At 49.2% G+C, this 16,682-nt stretch overlaps 1 protein-coding gene across 1 annotated transcript in view; it reads right to left on the bottom strand.

The window, feature by feature from the left end:
- The window catches only part of LOC138489433 (zinc finger protein 271-like), a 37,393-nt gene extending 24,211 nt beyond the window's left edge, over positions 1-13,182 (bottom strand). Inside the window, exon 1 of the mRNA XM_069617149.1 lies at positions 13,082-13,182. Within this exon, the coding sequence (XP_069473250.1) occupies positions 13,082-13,105 (24 nt within the window). The 5' untranslated portion in view covers positions 13,106-13,182. The remainder of the gene's footprint in view (positions 1-13,081) is intronic.
- Between the last annotated feature and the right edge of the window lie 3,500 nt (positions 13,183-16,682).

The raw sequence follows: 16,682 nt of genomic DNA, 5'->3' as shown, positions 1-16,682 counted from the left end.
GCAAGACCCGTGCACAAACGCATTGGTGAACATCGCTCAAAAATAAGATGCCGCTCTGCCACAGCACCCTTGGTTGCCCACTACCTCGAATTCCAACATACACAAGACCAGATGCAATGGTGGGTCTTGGACAAAATTCAAAACACCTCTAACATCAAAAATGCTCTGAACTATAAAGAGGCGTGGTGGATTTTTAAATTACGCACAATTGAATGTGGCCTTAATGAAGTCTCTCCCTCTGAAAATTACCTTCATAATTGATTCAGCTCATTTTCCACCTCCTGGGCCACTGTAATGACACAGTTAGCTTGTCCTGTTAGGGATACCCAAGCATTGCATTGCAGAAGTTAACACACTTGGGTACTGCCCACCCAAGTCCTTTGCCTGCCTTAGAGGCACATGCTTATATCCCTCTCTAGCTACATCCCTTGGCGGCCTTATTTTTCATGCACAATAACTTAGAAAGGCCTCTCCAAGTTACACCAACCTCACTTTTGACATGGATGCATCACATTAATACTTGCGCCTGCATGACTACTGAGGCTGGCATTACCAAGTTTCAGCCACCTCACTTTCAGACACGGTTTCACCACACCCAAGTGCATGACATGACTATTCCAGCACGCCAGGCTTACTTCCCTCTCCTCAGCCCTGTCCCATGTAGTGCCTCTCGCCACAGCTCGGAGAGCCAGGACACTCCTATGGATCATGTAAACTACATTGTTTCCACTAAACCTGTTCCCGAAAGCCAGGAACTTGGGGAATTCAGAACAGCAAACCATTTGTTCCTAGCTCTTACAAGGAAAAAACCACAGGCTTCTTTGTACATCATTTTTGCGCCCTTTTTTGTTATTTTCTCTCACCCCCCTACAGCAACCTAGGATTCCTGGGTAGCGTTACGACCGCCTACATGTGGGAAAAAAAGGGGCAAAATTTGGCCAAGATATCTGATGTAACAAAAAAGTTACAAGGCATTGAATGGCGGCATACCGAAATCAACAAAAAAGGCCTTGGCGCTGGGGGGCGGGGGAGGAACCCATGGCAGTTAGAGGGTTAAAACCATGGATCGAGGCCCGCCTGGCCTTCCACGTTAAAGTCTCTTTCACTGACTTCCAAAATACTGTTTCAACCAAAACGTTCACAAAGATCCCCCTCTACCGGGCTCAGACCTTTCACCACACAGTTCTTGTAGGTTCCCCTCTGTCGGGCTCTGACCTCTCATGATAAAGTTCAACACAAAGTTGCGAGGGGGCTCCCTTCCACATGCTTATACTGCAGATCTCCCTCAGTTGGGCTCGGACCACTTTCAGATGTCGAAGTCTTGTGCATGGATTTCTTTATAGACCACCGCAGGACCACTTAGACTCAACGTTCACCATTTCAGTTCCACTCTGCCCTTCCCTTCCGTAGGAATTGATCTTCTTTATTTCACTTTTGCGGTTTGTTCGCCTTTTAGCTTCAAAAAATGTACCTTTCACAGAGACTTTCAAATGGGCTACTTCCTTTCACCGGACCACTCCGTTACTTAGTATCGCTGATCTCACAGCTACATTTTGTTTTAAAGTTCATTCACAGGTCTGCCGTTCATCCACACTCGTGCAGCCTATAATGTTGCTACTTCATTCGCTTTAACACATACCGGTCTGTCAGGTCACTTGTCAACTCACCGGCTTTGTGCGCTTCTTTTCTTGGTTTGCGATTTCCAAATTACTAGTCAAGGTTAATACCACTGGCTTGGCCATGCCTCCCCAACTCTGCCATTCACCCCGGAGGATCGCTTGCGTCCTTGAAACACAATGCAATCTTCGCTTGTGGGATCTGGCCTTCTCCATGTGTCTTTCGCGGTCTGCCTGAGGCAACGACCTTCAGTAGGGAATCCTTGAGGTTTTCGGCTTGCTGCTCTTGTCGCTTGGTCCGTTGCTCTGCTCCAGTAGTTGTGCCTTTGTCCTAGAAGTTGTGCTCATACTCTTGTTCCGCCTTGCTCGGAGTGTGTCTTTAGGTGTTGCCTAACTTGTAATATGTGTTTGCACTTAGTGCCTGACTTTGCCTGACCCGTTTAACGGGACATGTCCAGTACAAAGTGAAAGAGTTATTCTGGTTACGCTCAGTCACCCTCCTCTTCTGCCCAGTGTTTGTGTAAAAAGAGGGGGGGGGGGTGCGAGGTGGGACTTCGGAAAATCCTTAAAAAAATAGGATGGGGTAAATGAACAAAAAAGGAGGAGAATACCGCATCTCACCATCGGATATCCAAAGGCGATGGCTGTGCCCTGGCCACCTGAGAGAGCGATCCCCGGGAATTAGCGGGTGAGACACCATCTGGTTTCTCACATTCCAGAGAGCGAGACCCGTATAAAGGCACAGGCGCAGATCAGGCTCTGCAGCGGCGGCGGGATGGAAGGAAGGTGCGCCAGTCACTGAGGAGGTATGTGTGTGAGGGCACCAGTGGGCAGCACGCAGTGAGGGCTGGAGCATGCAAGGACCCCCTGGCCGGGCACCCTCCATGGGCAGAGATGCCCCTTCTCCTCCCCTCCCTCCAGTGCATAAAGTAAATTAGGAAAGGCTGGCACAGTACTGAAAGCAGCACTCTCCACCTGCTTCCTCTATCCACCACCCACAGCGCCCATAATGTCTGCTTTAGTGCCCACCCTGCAGAATAAAAGGAGAGAACAACATGCTCTGAGCACACTAGGCGGGGAACACCATTTCGCTAAGGGGGCTTCAACTTTTACTTGACGGAGCAGGGATTGATTTGGAAAGACTGGGAAATACTTTTAAAAAATGTTTCTTTGTTATTAGCAATGTCTATTATAATATGTAAATGTTTAAGTAATTGGAGTTCTGATGGAACATTTTCGACTGAAACTCGTGCACAGCTACAGTTAGCTTCCAAATGTATTATTAGGTAATAAAAGCAAGCAATCATAAAACTCCTCTTCTAAAGCTTAGTTACAGCTTGAAACCCTTGTGTATAGGCACGTTATAAATGCCATATCATATCCTATGATCTATTTGTAAGCACTATGCATGTCCTTCAATGAAGTCCTGTTAAAACAAGCATTGGCAAAGCCAACAGTTTGGCTTTTTATGCAAATATTGACACATTTTTAGTAGTAAATTACTATTCGTCTCAGGCCAAAAACTTAGGCCAACTATTTGGTATTCCACCGAATAGTAAACCCCTACCTCTCAGTTACTCTAGGGAGCTCTATTTATTAGATGCACAGGCACCCCCTTGCAAACTGCACAGTTTTCTCTGAACAACTCAGCAGGATTTTCAGCACTTAGCTTATTTGGAAACACTTTTCCTCAATAAAGCACCAGGCCTTTTAGCATGAAGATTTAGAAAATTTCAGTTCAGTATCATCTGACTGGCTAGTTCCGTTTTTGGAAACAAGCTGATCAATTTCTTGACAGACCCATATAGGCCACTGGGCGGACAGATGGTATAAAGGCCCAAAAGAATTAAGCAGAAAAGATACAACATCTCTCCAGCATGGCAATCATTGAGACATAGATAGCCCATGACCCTGCCGCCCTAACAGCTCTGCACACAGACCCTACCACCCTAGCAGCTCTCCACACATACCCTGCCACACTAGCAGCTCTCCAAACATACCCTGCCACACTAGCAGCTCTCCGCACAGACCCTGCCACACTAGCAGCTCTGCACACAGACCCTGCCACACCTGCAGCTCTGCACACAGACCCTGCCGCACTAGCAGCTCTAAACATTGACCCTGCTGCACTAGCAGCTCTCCACACAGACCCTGCCACACTGGCAGCTCTCCAAACAGACCCTGCCACACTGGCAGCTCTCCAAACAGACCCTGCCACACTAGCAGCACTTCACACAGACCCTGTTACACTGGCAGCTCTCCAAACAGACCCTGCCACGCTAGCAGCTCTCCGCACAGACCCTGCCGCACTAGCAGCTCTCCGCACAGACCCTGCCGCACTAGCAGCTCTGCACACAGACCCTGCCACACCTGCAGCTCTGCACACAGACCCTGCCGCACTAGCAGCTCTAAACATTGACCCTGCTGCACTAGCAACTCTCCACACAGACCCTGCCACACTAGCAGCTCACCACACTGACCCTGCCACACTAGCAGCTCTACACATTGACCCGCTCATGCTAGCAGATCTACATATTGATGTTGCCAAACTAGCGATTCTACACATTGACCACCCGACACCATCCACACAGACCCTGCCGCATTAGCAGCTCTCCACACAGAACCTGCCGCAATAGCAGCTCGCCACAGACCCTGCCACACTAGCAGATTGTATGTTGGCACCGGACAGCGAAGGTAGGGCTCCTCAAGTTTGGAGGGTGACGACCACGGTGCGGTAGCAGAGAATTATAGATAGAGGGACGGTTTGAATATTCCCTGTGAGGAACAGCGATGGTAGCAAAGTGAATCTAGAAGAGTACCTGAAAAAATGTACTGAGCATTAAGCTGGTTATGTCCAAGAAGACTGTCCCAGGATGCGGAGGTGGAACATGTTCAGAGACTGAGACTGGTTTTCAGCTCTTTATACATGTCAGTGTTCCTGTTGAGTGTTCAGAGGCACGGTGCAATATCGGGGGAACCCAGACTTCTTCTTGATGACCTGCGTTCATTTTTATGTGCAAGCGTCCACGCTGCCACTTCAGTGAATTCACAGCGGGGCTAAAAATCATCCCATCTTCGGGCTTCTGCCCCCCAAAAGATCCGCCCAGCACAGCATTTTGCCCTGAACCCACGCAGCGGATCAGCCAAGGGCGCCAAGTACAGAATCGCCTTCCAGTTACTTAATTTGCTGCCAGGCTTCTCCACCTCTGCGCCATTGGAAGACGCCCTTTACCCCATTCTACCCAGGGAGACCCAGTCCAGGCCCTTGAAGAAGGCTTTTTATGCCGAAACGTCGCGGGACACTTCATCGTCTGGGCAATCTATCCCCTTCCCAATACACCATCTGATCTACATCTAGACGTAGACCAAAGACTTGGTTACCTCCCAATATCCAGCACACCTTGGAAACAACAACTAGGATGTACCTGTGAAGATTAGCTTCAGTTCACTGTTTATAAATTCACTCTTCAAGTGCTAATTAGGATGTACTTGTGAAGACTAGTCTCAGCTCTATGTTTATAAATTCACTTTGATTTAGATGTGATTTGTATAGAGGCTACCCCCATCAGCATTCATTGCGGAATGACCGCCCTGCATCTATGTCTATGCATTGGCATCTCTATGTTCACTTATGAGCAATTTGGATTGATTTTTATGTTTGTTTTTCTGTTTTCCAATATGTCTGCCAAATATTAGGCAGGTGTTGTCCCCCAAAAAAACAAAAAATTGCAAAAGATTATGGGACACCAAACCCATGTTCATTTTACATCAGCTAAATAAATAGGCTAATGGTCAATATGTATTTTTTTTGCTTACATCTTCATTTAGCATAAGTATATAGTTTCCTCGATACTTGGCATGTTAAATGGTACAATCTTTGCAGCAAATGTGAATGCAGAGTAATATTTATATGAATTTGTGTGGCAGGACACCACCCTTATGTTTCAACGGTTTGTAGCTCTGAAGTCCTTCCACACTCCTTGAGCAGTCCCTTTTGTTATTCAACAGTAGCAGCTCGCCACACAGACCCTGCCACACTAGCAGCTCGCCACACGGACCCTGCCACACAAGCAGCTCTACACACAGACCATGTCCCACTAGCAGCTCTTCACATAGACCCTGCCGCACTAGCAGCTCTCTACACTGACTCTGTCGCACTTGCAGCTCTCTACACTGACCCTGTCACACTAGCAGCTCTCTACACTGACGCTGTCGCACTAGCAGCTGTACACACAGACCCAGCCACATTATCTGCTCTCCGCACAGACCCTGTCACACTAGGAGCTCGCCACACAGACCATGCCCCACTAGCAGCTCGCCACAAAGACCCTGCCATGCAAGCAGCTCTGCACACTGGCCCTACCACACTAGCAGCTCTAACCACAGTCTATGCCCCACTAGCAGCTCTCCACACAGACTCTGCCACCCTAGCACACACCACACAGCCACCCTAGCACGCACCACACAGGTCCCTGCCACCCTATCAGGCACCACACAGTTCCCTGCCACCCTAGCACACGCCACACAGATCCTGCCACGCTAGTAAATCTACACACAGACCCTGCCACCCTAGCACACCCCACACAGACCCTGCCACCCTAGCACACGCCACACAGATCCGTCAAACTGGGAAATCTACACACTGACCCTGCCACACTAGCAGTTCTACACATTGACCCCCTCATGCTAGCAGATCTACATATTGACCCTGCCACACTACACACTGACCACCCGACACTATCAGCTATGCACACTAGCAACTCTGCACATTCTCCCTGCCACACCAGCAGCTCTCCACACTGACCCTGCCACCCCAGCAGCTCTCCACACAGACCCTGCCACCCCAGCAGCTCTCCACACTGACGCTGCCACCCCAGCAGCTCTCCACACTGACACTGCTCACACTATCAGCTTCCCACATGGACCATACCATACCCTTAGCTCTTCACACAGACCCTGCCACACTGGCAGCTCTCCTTGTAGACCCTGCCACACTAGCAGCTCTCCACGCTGACCCTCCCACACTAGCAGCTGTCATCACTCACCCTGACACATTAGTACCTCTCCACACATACCCTGTCACACTAGCACCTCTCCACACAGACCCCGACACACTAGCACCTCTCCACACAGACCCTGACACACTAGCACCTCTCCACACAGACCCTGCCACCCCAGCAGCTCTCCACACTGACGCTGCCACCCCAGCAGCTCTCCACACTGACACTGCTCACACTATCAGCTTCCCACATGGACAATACCATACCCTTAGCTCTTCACACAGACCCTGCCACACTGGCAGCTCTCCTTGTAGACCCTGCCACACTAGCAGCTCTCCACGCTGACCCTCCCACACTAGCAGCTGTCATCACTCACCCTGACACATTAGTACCTCTCCACACATACCCTGTCACACTAGCACCTCTCCACACAGACCCTGACACACTAGCACCTCTCCACACAGACCCTGACACACTAGCACCTCTCCATACAGACCCTGACACACTAGCACCTCTCCACACAGACCCTGACACACTAGCACCTCTGCACAGACCCTGACACACTAGCACCTCTCCACACAGACCCTGACACACTAGCACCTCTGCACAGACTCTGACACACTAGCAGCTCTCCACGCTGACCCTCCCACACTAGCAGCTCTCCACACAGACCCTGACACACTAGCACCTCTCCACACAGACCCTGACACACTAGCACCTCTGCACAGACCCTGACACACTAGCAGCTCTCCACGCTGACCCTCCCACACTAGCACCTCTCCACACAGACCCTGACACACTAGCACCTCTCCACACAGACCCTGACACACTAGCACCTCTGCACAGACCCTGACACACTCGCAGCTACCTACACATACCCAGCCACTTTCTCCCACTCTTCTTCATTAGTGAATAAAGGTGGGAGGGTGGTGTTCATGATCACCAAGGCTTGCCCATCCACCCCTCTTACCCCAGATGTCCTCCCCTCTTCCTTTGACCATGTTACCTTCCACCTCCTCATAGCTACCTCGCAAACTATCCTCTTCTGCCAGAGCACAAGGCGCTCTAACTTCCTTCTTCCCTGAACTCACTCTTAAGCCCCTTCCCGCTGAAGACCCTAATGTGTCTTGAGTGACTTCTACCATCCAAACATCTGCAACAACAATCCTCTTGCCTTCATCATAGACCACTCTCAAGTCGCCCTTCAAAACCAACCCATGAAACGTCATGGCGACGTTCTTGAACGTGCCCGTCACTCCTTATCCCTCAGCTTTGCTCCTGCTCCATCCATTGTGCCCTCTTCTTTGGTCCACTCCCACCTGCAATTCACTGTCTCTGCCCCTTGTTAAGGTATTTCCCTGCTCACAGTACTTTATTTACAGTGTGAGAGCGTCCACGTTTCCCCAATTTCATGCACAAGAAAGGCACCATGTCCTTTCTGGGAGATGCAGTTTTATCCTTTCCATTTTAGATTTAGTAATACAATTCTCAGAATTTGAAGGGAAAGAAATAGGACTGGATTGTTTTTTCATGCATGAGAAGGAGCACCTTGGGAGCTCTGCAATGTATCCGATAGAAGCAGCCCGCTTTGATACACACAAACCAGAAAAGCAAGTTCTGCACAGTTTGCAGCTAGCCCCATGTGATAACGGTCACTGGGCCTCATTACGACTCAGGCGGTAAGGGGTTTACGCCGGCGTAAACAGCGCCGACCCTTACCGCCTGAGTACGAGGTCCCTTAGCGCCATGGCGGATTTAACACCTGCTTTTAGCAGGTGTTAAAATCCATGGCGCTAAGGGACCATGGAGTTAATTACGCCACCGTAATTTACGGTGGCGTAATTAACGCCTTCCCCACTCCCATTATGCCCTATGGGGCAAAAATGGGAATGGGGAAGGGTAAATGGGGATTGGGGACTTACCGCCCCGCCAAGGTCGGAATGGGGCGGTAAGTCCACGTAACTTACCGCCTGGGTCGTAATGAGGCCCACTGTCAGAAAGTACGGTTTATTAAGACAACAGTGCTGTGCATTGTGGGAATGATAAACCGTCTGCACACATTAAATGGGTCAAGAGAAACTACAACTCCCAGAATCCTAAGTGTTGCTGAATAGACGGTGAGAGATGGCACAGGGTGAGGCTTTTGCCACGTGTGTCCAGCTGGATAATGGTGAGAGATGGGTGAGGCTTTTGCCACGTGTGTACCACTAGATAATGGTGAGAGATGGCTTGGGGTGAGGCTTTTGCCACGTGTGTGTCCGGTTCGATAATGGTGAGAGATGGAAGAGAGTGAGGCTTTTGCCATGTGTGTGCCACTGGATAATGGTGGTAAAGGGCAGAGAGTGAGGCTTCTGCTGCGTGTGTGTCCTGGATAATGGTGAGAGATGGCAGAGGGTGAGGCTTTTGCCGCATTTGTCCACTTGGGTAATGGTGAGAGATGGCAGAGAGTGAGGCTTCTGCTGCTTGTGTGTCCTGGATAATGGCGAGAGATGGCAGAGGGAGAGGCTTCTCCTGCGTGTGTGTCCTGGATAATGCTGAGAGATGGCAGAGGGTTAGGCTTTTGCCACGTGTCCACTTGGGTAATGGTGAGAGATGGCAGAGAGTGAGGCTTCTGCTGCGTGTGTGTCCTGGATAATGGTGAGAGATGGTAGGGGGTGAGGCTTTTGCCACGTGTGTGTACTGGATAATGGTGAGAGATGGGAGAGGGTGAGGCATTTGCCACATTAGACCAGCTGGATAATGGTGAGGGATGGCAGAGGGTGAGGCTTTTGCCACATTTGACCAGATGGATAATGGTGAGAGATGGCAGACGGTGAGGCTTTTGCCACATTTGTCCACTTGGGTAATGGTGAGAGATGGCAGAGAGTGAGGCTTCTCCTGCGTGTGTGTCCTGGATAATGGTGAGAGATTGCAGAGGGTGAGGCTTTTGGCACGTGTGTGTCCAGTTGGATAATGGTGAGAGGTGGTAATGGGTGAGGCTTTTGCCACTTGTGTGTCCAGTTGGGTAATGGTGAGCGATGGTAGGGGGTGAGGCTTTTGCCACGTGTGTGTACTGGATAATGGTAAGCGATGAGGCTTTTGCTATGTGTGTCCAGCTGGATAATGGTGAGAGATGGCAGAGGATGAGGCTTTTGCCACATTTGTCCAGCTGTATAATGGTGAGAGATGGCAGAGGGTGAGGCTTTTGCCACGTTTGTCCAGCTGGATAATGGTGAGAGATAGCAGAGGGTGAGGCTTTTGCCGATTGCGTCCAACTGGATAATGGTGAGAGATAACAGCGCCTCGATGCCCCCAGGCTGTGTGAGCACTTAAAAATGCAAAAATGAAAATAAATAAAGATTGCAGAGGGTGAGGCTTTTGCCACGTTTGTCCAGTTAGATAATGGTGAGAGATGGCAGAGGGCGAGGCTTTTGCCACTTGTGTGTCCAGTTGGATAATGGCGAGAGATGGCAGAGGGTGAGGCTTTTGCCATGTGTGTGTCCAGTTGAATAATGGTGAGATATGGCAGAGGGTGAGGCTTTTGCCACGTGTGTGTCCTGGATAATGGTGAGAGATGGCAGAGGGTGAGGCTTTTGCCACATTTGTCCAGCTGGATAATGGTGGTGAGGGATGGCAGAGGGTGAGGCTTTTGCAACACATTTGACCAGCTGGATAATGGTGAGAGATGGCAGAGGGTGAGGCTTTTGCCACATTTGACCAGCTGGATAATGGTGAGAGATGGCAGAGAGTGAGGCTTTTGCCACATGTGTCCACTTGGGTAATGGTGAGAGATGGCAGAGAGTGAGGCTTCTGCTGCGTGTGTGTCCTGGATAATGGTGAGAGATTGCAGAGGATGAGGCTTTTGGCACGTGTGTGTCCAGTTGGGCAATGGTGAGAGATGGCAAAGGGTGTGGCTTTTGCCACTTGTGTATCCAACTGGATAATGGTGAGAGATAGCAGAGGGTGAGGCTTTTGCCAATTGCGTCCAGCTGGATAATGGTGAGAGATAACAGCGCCTCAATGCCACCAGGCTGTGTGAGCACTTAAAAATGCAAAAATGCAAATAAATAAAGATTGCAGAGGGTGAGGCTTTTGCCACGTTTGTCCAGTTAGATAACGGTGAGAGATGGCAGAGGGCGAGGCTTTTGCCACTTGTGTGTCCAGTTGGATAATGGCGAGAGATGGCAGAGGGTGAGGCTTTTGCCATGTGTGTGTCCAGTTGGATAATGGTGAGATATGGCAGAGGGTGAGGATTTTGTCACGCGTGTGTCCTGGATAACGGTGAGAGATGGCAGAGGGTGAGGCTTTTGCCACATTTGTCAAGCTGGATAATGGTGAGGGATGGCAGAGGGTGAGGCTTTTGCCACATTTGACCAGCTGGATAATGGTGAGAGATGGCGGAGGTGAGGCTTTTGCCACATTTGACCAGCTGGATAATGGTGAGAGATGGCAGAGGGTGAGGCTTTTGCCACATTTGTCCAGCTGGATAATGGCGAGAGATGGCAGGGGGTGAGGCTTTTGCCACGTGTGTGTCCTGGATAATGGTGGGAGATGGCAGAAGGTGAGGCTTTTGCCACATTTGACCAGCTGGATAATGGTGAGAGATGGCAGAGGGTGAAGCTTTTGCCACATGTGTCCACTTGGGTAATGGTGAGAGATGGCAGAGGGTGAGGCTTTTGGCACGTGTGTGTCCAGTTGGATAATGGTGAGAGGTGGCAGTGGGTGAGGCTTTTGCCACGTGTGTGTACTGGATAATGGTAAGCGATGAGGCTTTTGCCACGTGTGTCCAGCTGGATAATGGTGAGAGATGGCAGAGGGCGAGGCTTTTGCCACTTGTGTGTCCAGTTGGATAATGGTAAGAGATGGCGAGGGTGAGGCTTTGGCCACGTTTATCCAGCTAGATAATGGTGAGAGATGGCAGAGAGTGAGGCTTTTGCCACGTTTGTCCAGCTAGATAATGGTGAGAGATGGGAGAGGGTGAGGCATTTGGCACGTATGTCCAGTTGGGTAATGGTGAGAGATGGCAAAGGGTGTGGCTTTTGCCACTTGTGTATCCAACTGAATAATGGTGAGAGATAGCAGAGGGTGAGGCTTTTGCCATTTGTGTCCAGTTGGATAATGGTGCGAGGTGGCAAAGGGTGAGGCTTTTGCCACGTGTGTCCAGTTGGATAATGGTGAGAGGTGGCAAAGGGTGAGGCTTTTGCCACGCGTGTCTAGCTGGATAATGGTGAAAGATGGCAGAGGGCGAGGCTTTTGCCACTTGTGTGTCCAGTTGGATAATGGTGAGAGATGGCAGAGGGTGAGGCTTTTGCCACGTTTGTCCAGCTGGATAATGGTGAGAGATGGCAGAGGGTGAGGCTTTTGCCACATTTGTCCAGCTGGATAATGGTGAGAGATGGCAGAGGGTGAGGCTTTTGCCACATTTGTCCAGCTGGATAATGGTGAGAGATGGCAGAGGGTGAGGCTTTTGCCACGTGTGTGTCCTGGATAATGGTGAGAGGTGGCAAAGGGTGAGGCTTTTGCCACGTGTGTGTCCTAGATAATAGTGAGAGGTGGCAGAGGGTGAGGCGTTTGCCAATTGCGTCCAGCTGGATAATGGTGAGATAACAGCGCCTCGATGCCCCGGGGCTGTGTGAGTGCTTCAAAAATGCAAATAAATAAAGATGGTAGTGGGCGAGGCTTTTGCCACTTGTGTGTCCAGCTGGATAATGGTGAGAGATGGCAGAGGGTGAGGCTTTTGCCACGTGTGTGTCCAGTTGGATAATGGTGAGATATGGCAGAGGGTGAGGCTTTTGCCACGTCTGTTTCCTGGATAATGGTGAGAGATGGCAGAGGGTGAGGCTTTTGCCACGTGTGTGTCCAGTTGGATAATGAGTGAGGCTTTTGCCTCGTGTGTGCCTCTGGATAATGGCGAGAGATGGCTGAGGGTGAGGCTTTGCCACATTTGTCCAGTTGGATAATGGCGAGGGATGGCAGAGGGTGAGGCTTTTGCCACGTGTGTGTCAAGTTGGATAATGGTGAGATATGGCAGAGGGTGAGGCTTTTGCCACGTGTGTGTCCTGGATAATGGTGAGAGATGGCAGAGGGTGAGGCTTTTGCCACATTTGTCCAGCTGGATAATGGTGAGAGATGGCAGAGCGTGAGGCTTTTGCCACATTTGTCCAGAGATGGCAGAGGGTGAGGCTTTTGCCACTTGTGTGCCCTGGATAATGGTGATCGATGGCAGAGGGTGAGGCTTTTGCCACGTGTGTGTCCTGGATAATGGTGAGAGATGGCAGAGGGTGAGGCTTTTGCCACATTTGTCCAGCTGGATAATGGTGAGATATGGCAGAGGGTGAGGCTTTTGCCACTTGTGTGCCCTGGATAATGGTGATCGATGGCAGAGGGTGAGGCTTTTGCCACATTTGTCCAGCTGGATAATGGTGAGCAATGGCAGAAGGTGAGGCTTTTGCCACGTTTCGATTTGGAAAAACAGTAGAAACTCACCTCATCGGACCCCTGTGAAGGCATTTCTCACCAGTGATCTTGGGTGGGTTTTTCCACAGTGCTCTTGTCTTGTCGAGATTGCCTTCCAATGCAACTCAGGAGACCTGAAGAGCTCGAAAGACTGCAACACAAATGTCTGTACTGAGGCTGCGCAGACCAGGAGCGACTAATCACCTGGGGCATGCGCAACACAAGAGATACCAAGCTTTACGACATGCGTAGAAAAGGAAACACTAACCACCACGGACATGCGCATTATAAGAGATACCAAGCTTTACTCCATGCAGAGAGCAGGAGACGCACCACCACGGACATGCGCATTATAAGAGATACCAAGCTTTACTCCATGCAGAGAGCAGGAGACGCACCACCACGGACATGCGCATTATAAGAGATACCAAGCTTTACTCCATGCGTAGAAAAGGAAACACTAACCACCACGGACATGCGCATTATAAGAGATACCAAGCTTTACTCCATGCAGAGAGCAGGAGACGCACCACCACGGACATGCGCATTATAAGAGATACCAAGCTTTACTCCATGCAGAGAGCAGGAGACGCACCACCACGGACATGCGCATTATAAGAGATACCAAGCTTTACTCCATGCAGAGAGCAGGAGACGCACCACCACGGACATGCGCATTATAAGAGATACCAAGCTTTACTCCATGCAGAGAGCAGGAGACGCACCACCACGGACATGCGCATTATAAGAGATACCAAGCTTTACTCCATGCAGAGAGCAGGAGACGCACCACCACGGACATGCGCATTATAAGAGATACCAAGCTTTACTCCATGCAGAGAGCAGGAGACGCACCACCACGGATATGCGCATTATAAGAGATACCAAGCTTTACTCCATGCAGAGAGCAGGAGACGCACCACCACGGACATGCGCATTATAAGAGATACCAAGCTTTACTCCATGCAGAGAGCAGGAGACGCACCACCACGGACATGCGCATTATAAGAGATACCAAGCTTTACTCCATGCAGAGAGCAGGAGACGCACCACCACGGACATGCGCATTATAAGAGATACCAAGCTTTACTCCATGCAGAGAGCAGGAGACGCACCACCACGGACATGCGCATTATAAGAGATACCAAGCTTTACTCCATGCAGAGAGCAGGAGACGCACCACCACGGACATGCGCATTATAAGAGATACCAAGCTTTACTCCATGCAGAGAGCAGGAGACGCACCACCACGGACATGCGCATAACAAGAGATAGGAGCACAGCGACATGCAGAGAGCTGGAGACAGGTCCCCACGGACATGCGCAAACAGAATCAGTATGGACATAGTAAATATGTACCAGGACTGAAGTTACGTGGATTAATTACTTACCGGTAATCCTCATTGCTCGTAGTCTTACTCTTCCTCTTCACCTTATTTGTGAGGCACCAGCCTACATGACAGTAATTTTTGCTATTCACTCAAGTGCACACCTTCTAATCTTTTGAGTCGCCGAGGTGGATGAAACAAAAGCATTTTCTTTCGCATTAAGTAAACGAAATGAGGATTGGAAACTATGGAAATGTCCCCGCCCCTGTCTCCAGGAGGTATAATACTTCTTCTCAACCACATTCCTTAGTTGCATTTTCCCAGAGAGGATCTGGGGCCCTACCATCCCCTAATGGTAAGATGGGGGAGGGGGATAGAGAACGCCTAGATTCCCAGAGCCAACCAGGACCATGCAGGAAGGAGCGCAGTGCAGGGTCGGACTGGGACAAGAAATGGGCCCGGGCACCCAAAAAAAAGTGGCACACCCCTCGCCTCAAAAAAGTGGGTCACCCCTCACCTCACGACCTTTGACCTCTGATGACATCACTGCAAGTGATGTCATTTGACCCCACCCCAAAGTGACATCCTGGGAAGCGATGAAACACAACATTTCACCCCTTGACAAAACAGGAAGTGGCATCAAATAGCATTGTTCCTAGGTACACTACGAAAAATATGGTTATGATTTCACTAATGTAATATACATTTCATACAAGAATGGATCACCATATGTATCATTAATATCTGTGTGTATAGATCCATATTGTCAAATTACTGTGAATGCAAGCAGACGTGCAAGGCCAAATGATAATATGCTATTGTATAGCACTTACACTTAAGCTCTTTTTTATAGAACAAATATGCATGCAATATCACCCAACCTGTGTTCGTACTCATTTATCGACCTAAGAAGGATGAAAGGCTGAGATGGCCTTGCTGGGATTCGAACCTGCAGATCACACACACACCGCAGTAGCGAGCATTCAACCCACTGAGCTATCATATCGGCGATAGTAAAATGAGCAATTATTCTGTAGTGGATACCATAAAACTGGTAACTGAGATTTAACAGCAGACCAGTTAAGTTCATCTGCAGGTCTGGTGCAAAGTTTGCTGCATGTCAAGCCTGCATGCATCTACTTTCAGGCTTCAGAGGTCGGCAAAATAGGGAAAGCAGCGCACTCACAGGACATCCCAATCGTTACCTCATACATGCAAACAAACATCCTGAGCAGCATGGCAGGGAAATGGGAAAGATAGACACATTACAACAAAGCATTCATTTTGGCACAATGAAATCAATGGCCACTTGATGTGCTATGGTCAAATATTTCTATACCGTACAGAAGCTTTTAGGTACAAGGATTTTGTCAAGCGACCGAGGACACCGAGATGGAATGTCTTGTGATGAATGTAACAGAGACAACGGCAGAAGAAAGAACATGCTATTACTTGAACTTGCGAAAGGCAAAATACATAGGGCCTCATCACGAGATGGGCGCTAACCCCGGCGGTATTACAGCCGTGGCTATTAGCCCTACAGCCAAACCCCTCGGTGCTATTAGCGCCGAATCACGTGTTTGGCGGAACGGTAAGTCCCCATTCCCCATTGGTCCCAATGGGGAATGTTCAGCGCTATTACCGCCGAAAATTGGCAACTTTGAGGCAGATTTGTCCCCAGCTCAGAGCTCGGGTTAAATCCGCCAAGACTGTGATTTGGGGGACCCTTAAATGCAGCAGTAATAGCGTTACCGCCGCTTTTAAGGGTTACTGCCAAACTCGTGATGAGGCAGATAGTCTGAAATGGATGCTTATTCTACTCTTTTTTTAAATTGATTGATTTTTATTGACAGCTAAGAATAATTAAGTAGACATTACAGCAAGTTGTATGAAAAGTGAATGACATCATAGTTATTATGATAATTGATGATGCTGTATTTAACTACATAACATATTAAATATAATAAACCTTATACAAATATTAAGTAAAACCATAGCATGGTTTGGGACAAACAGGGGAGGACAGACATGACACAGTAAGGGAAGAGTAGGGAGAGGGAAGAGCAATAAATGCAATGAAAGGGGCATTTTCTGTTATGTAATCATTAAAGGCATTCCATTTGTTATGAAACTTAGGCAGAGCTTTTGTTGATAAGGCATACATTTTTTCAGGTCTGTGAAAAGAGCAAACAGTTTCACCATAAATCATAAATTAATTTCTGAGCATTTTTCCAATTAGACACAATGAGATGGAAGGCAATATATACCAGAAAATGTAAATAAATCAAAGCAATATGTGACAT

This window comes from Ambystoma mexicanum, chromosome 9, assembly GCF_040938575.1.
Source record: "Ambystoma mexicanum isolate Mex_15411 chromosome 9, UKY_AmexF1_1, whole genome shotgun sequence".
NCBI lineage: Eukaryota > Metazoa > Chordata > Amphibia > Caudata > Ambystomatidae > Ambystoma > Ambystoma mexicanum.
Note: the sequence above shows the minus strand (reverse complement) of the source record. Positions and strands in the feature narration are given on the sequence as shown.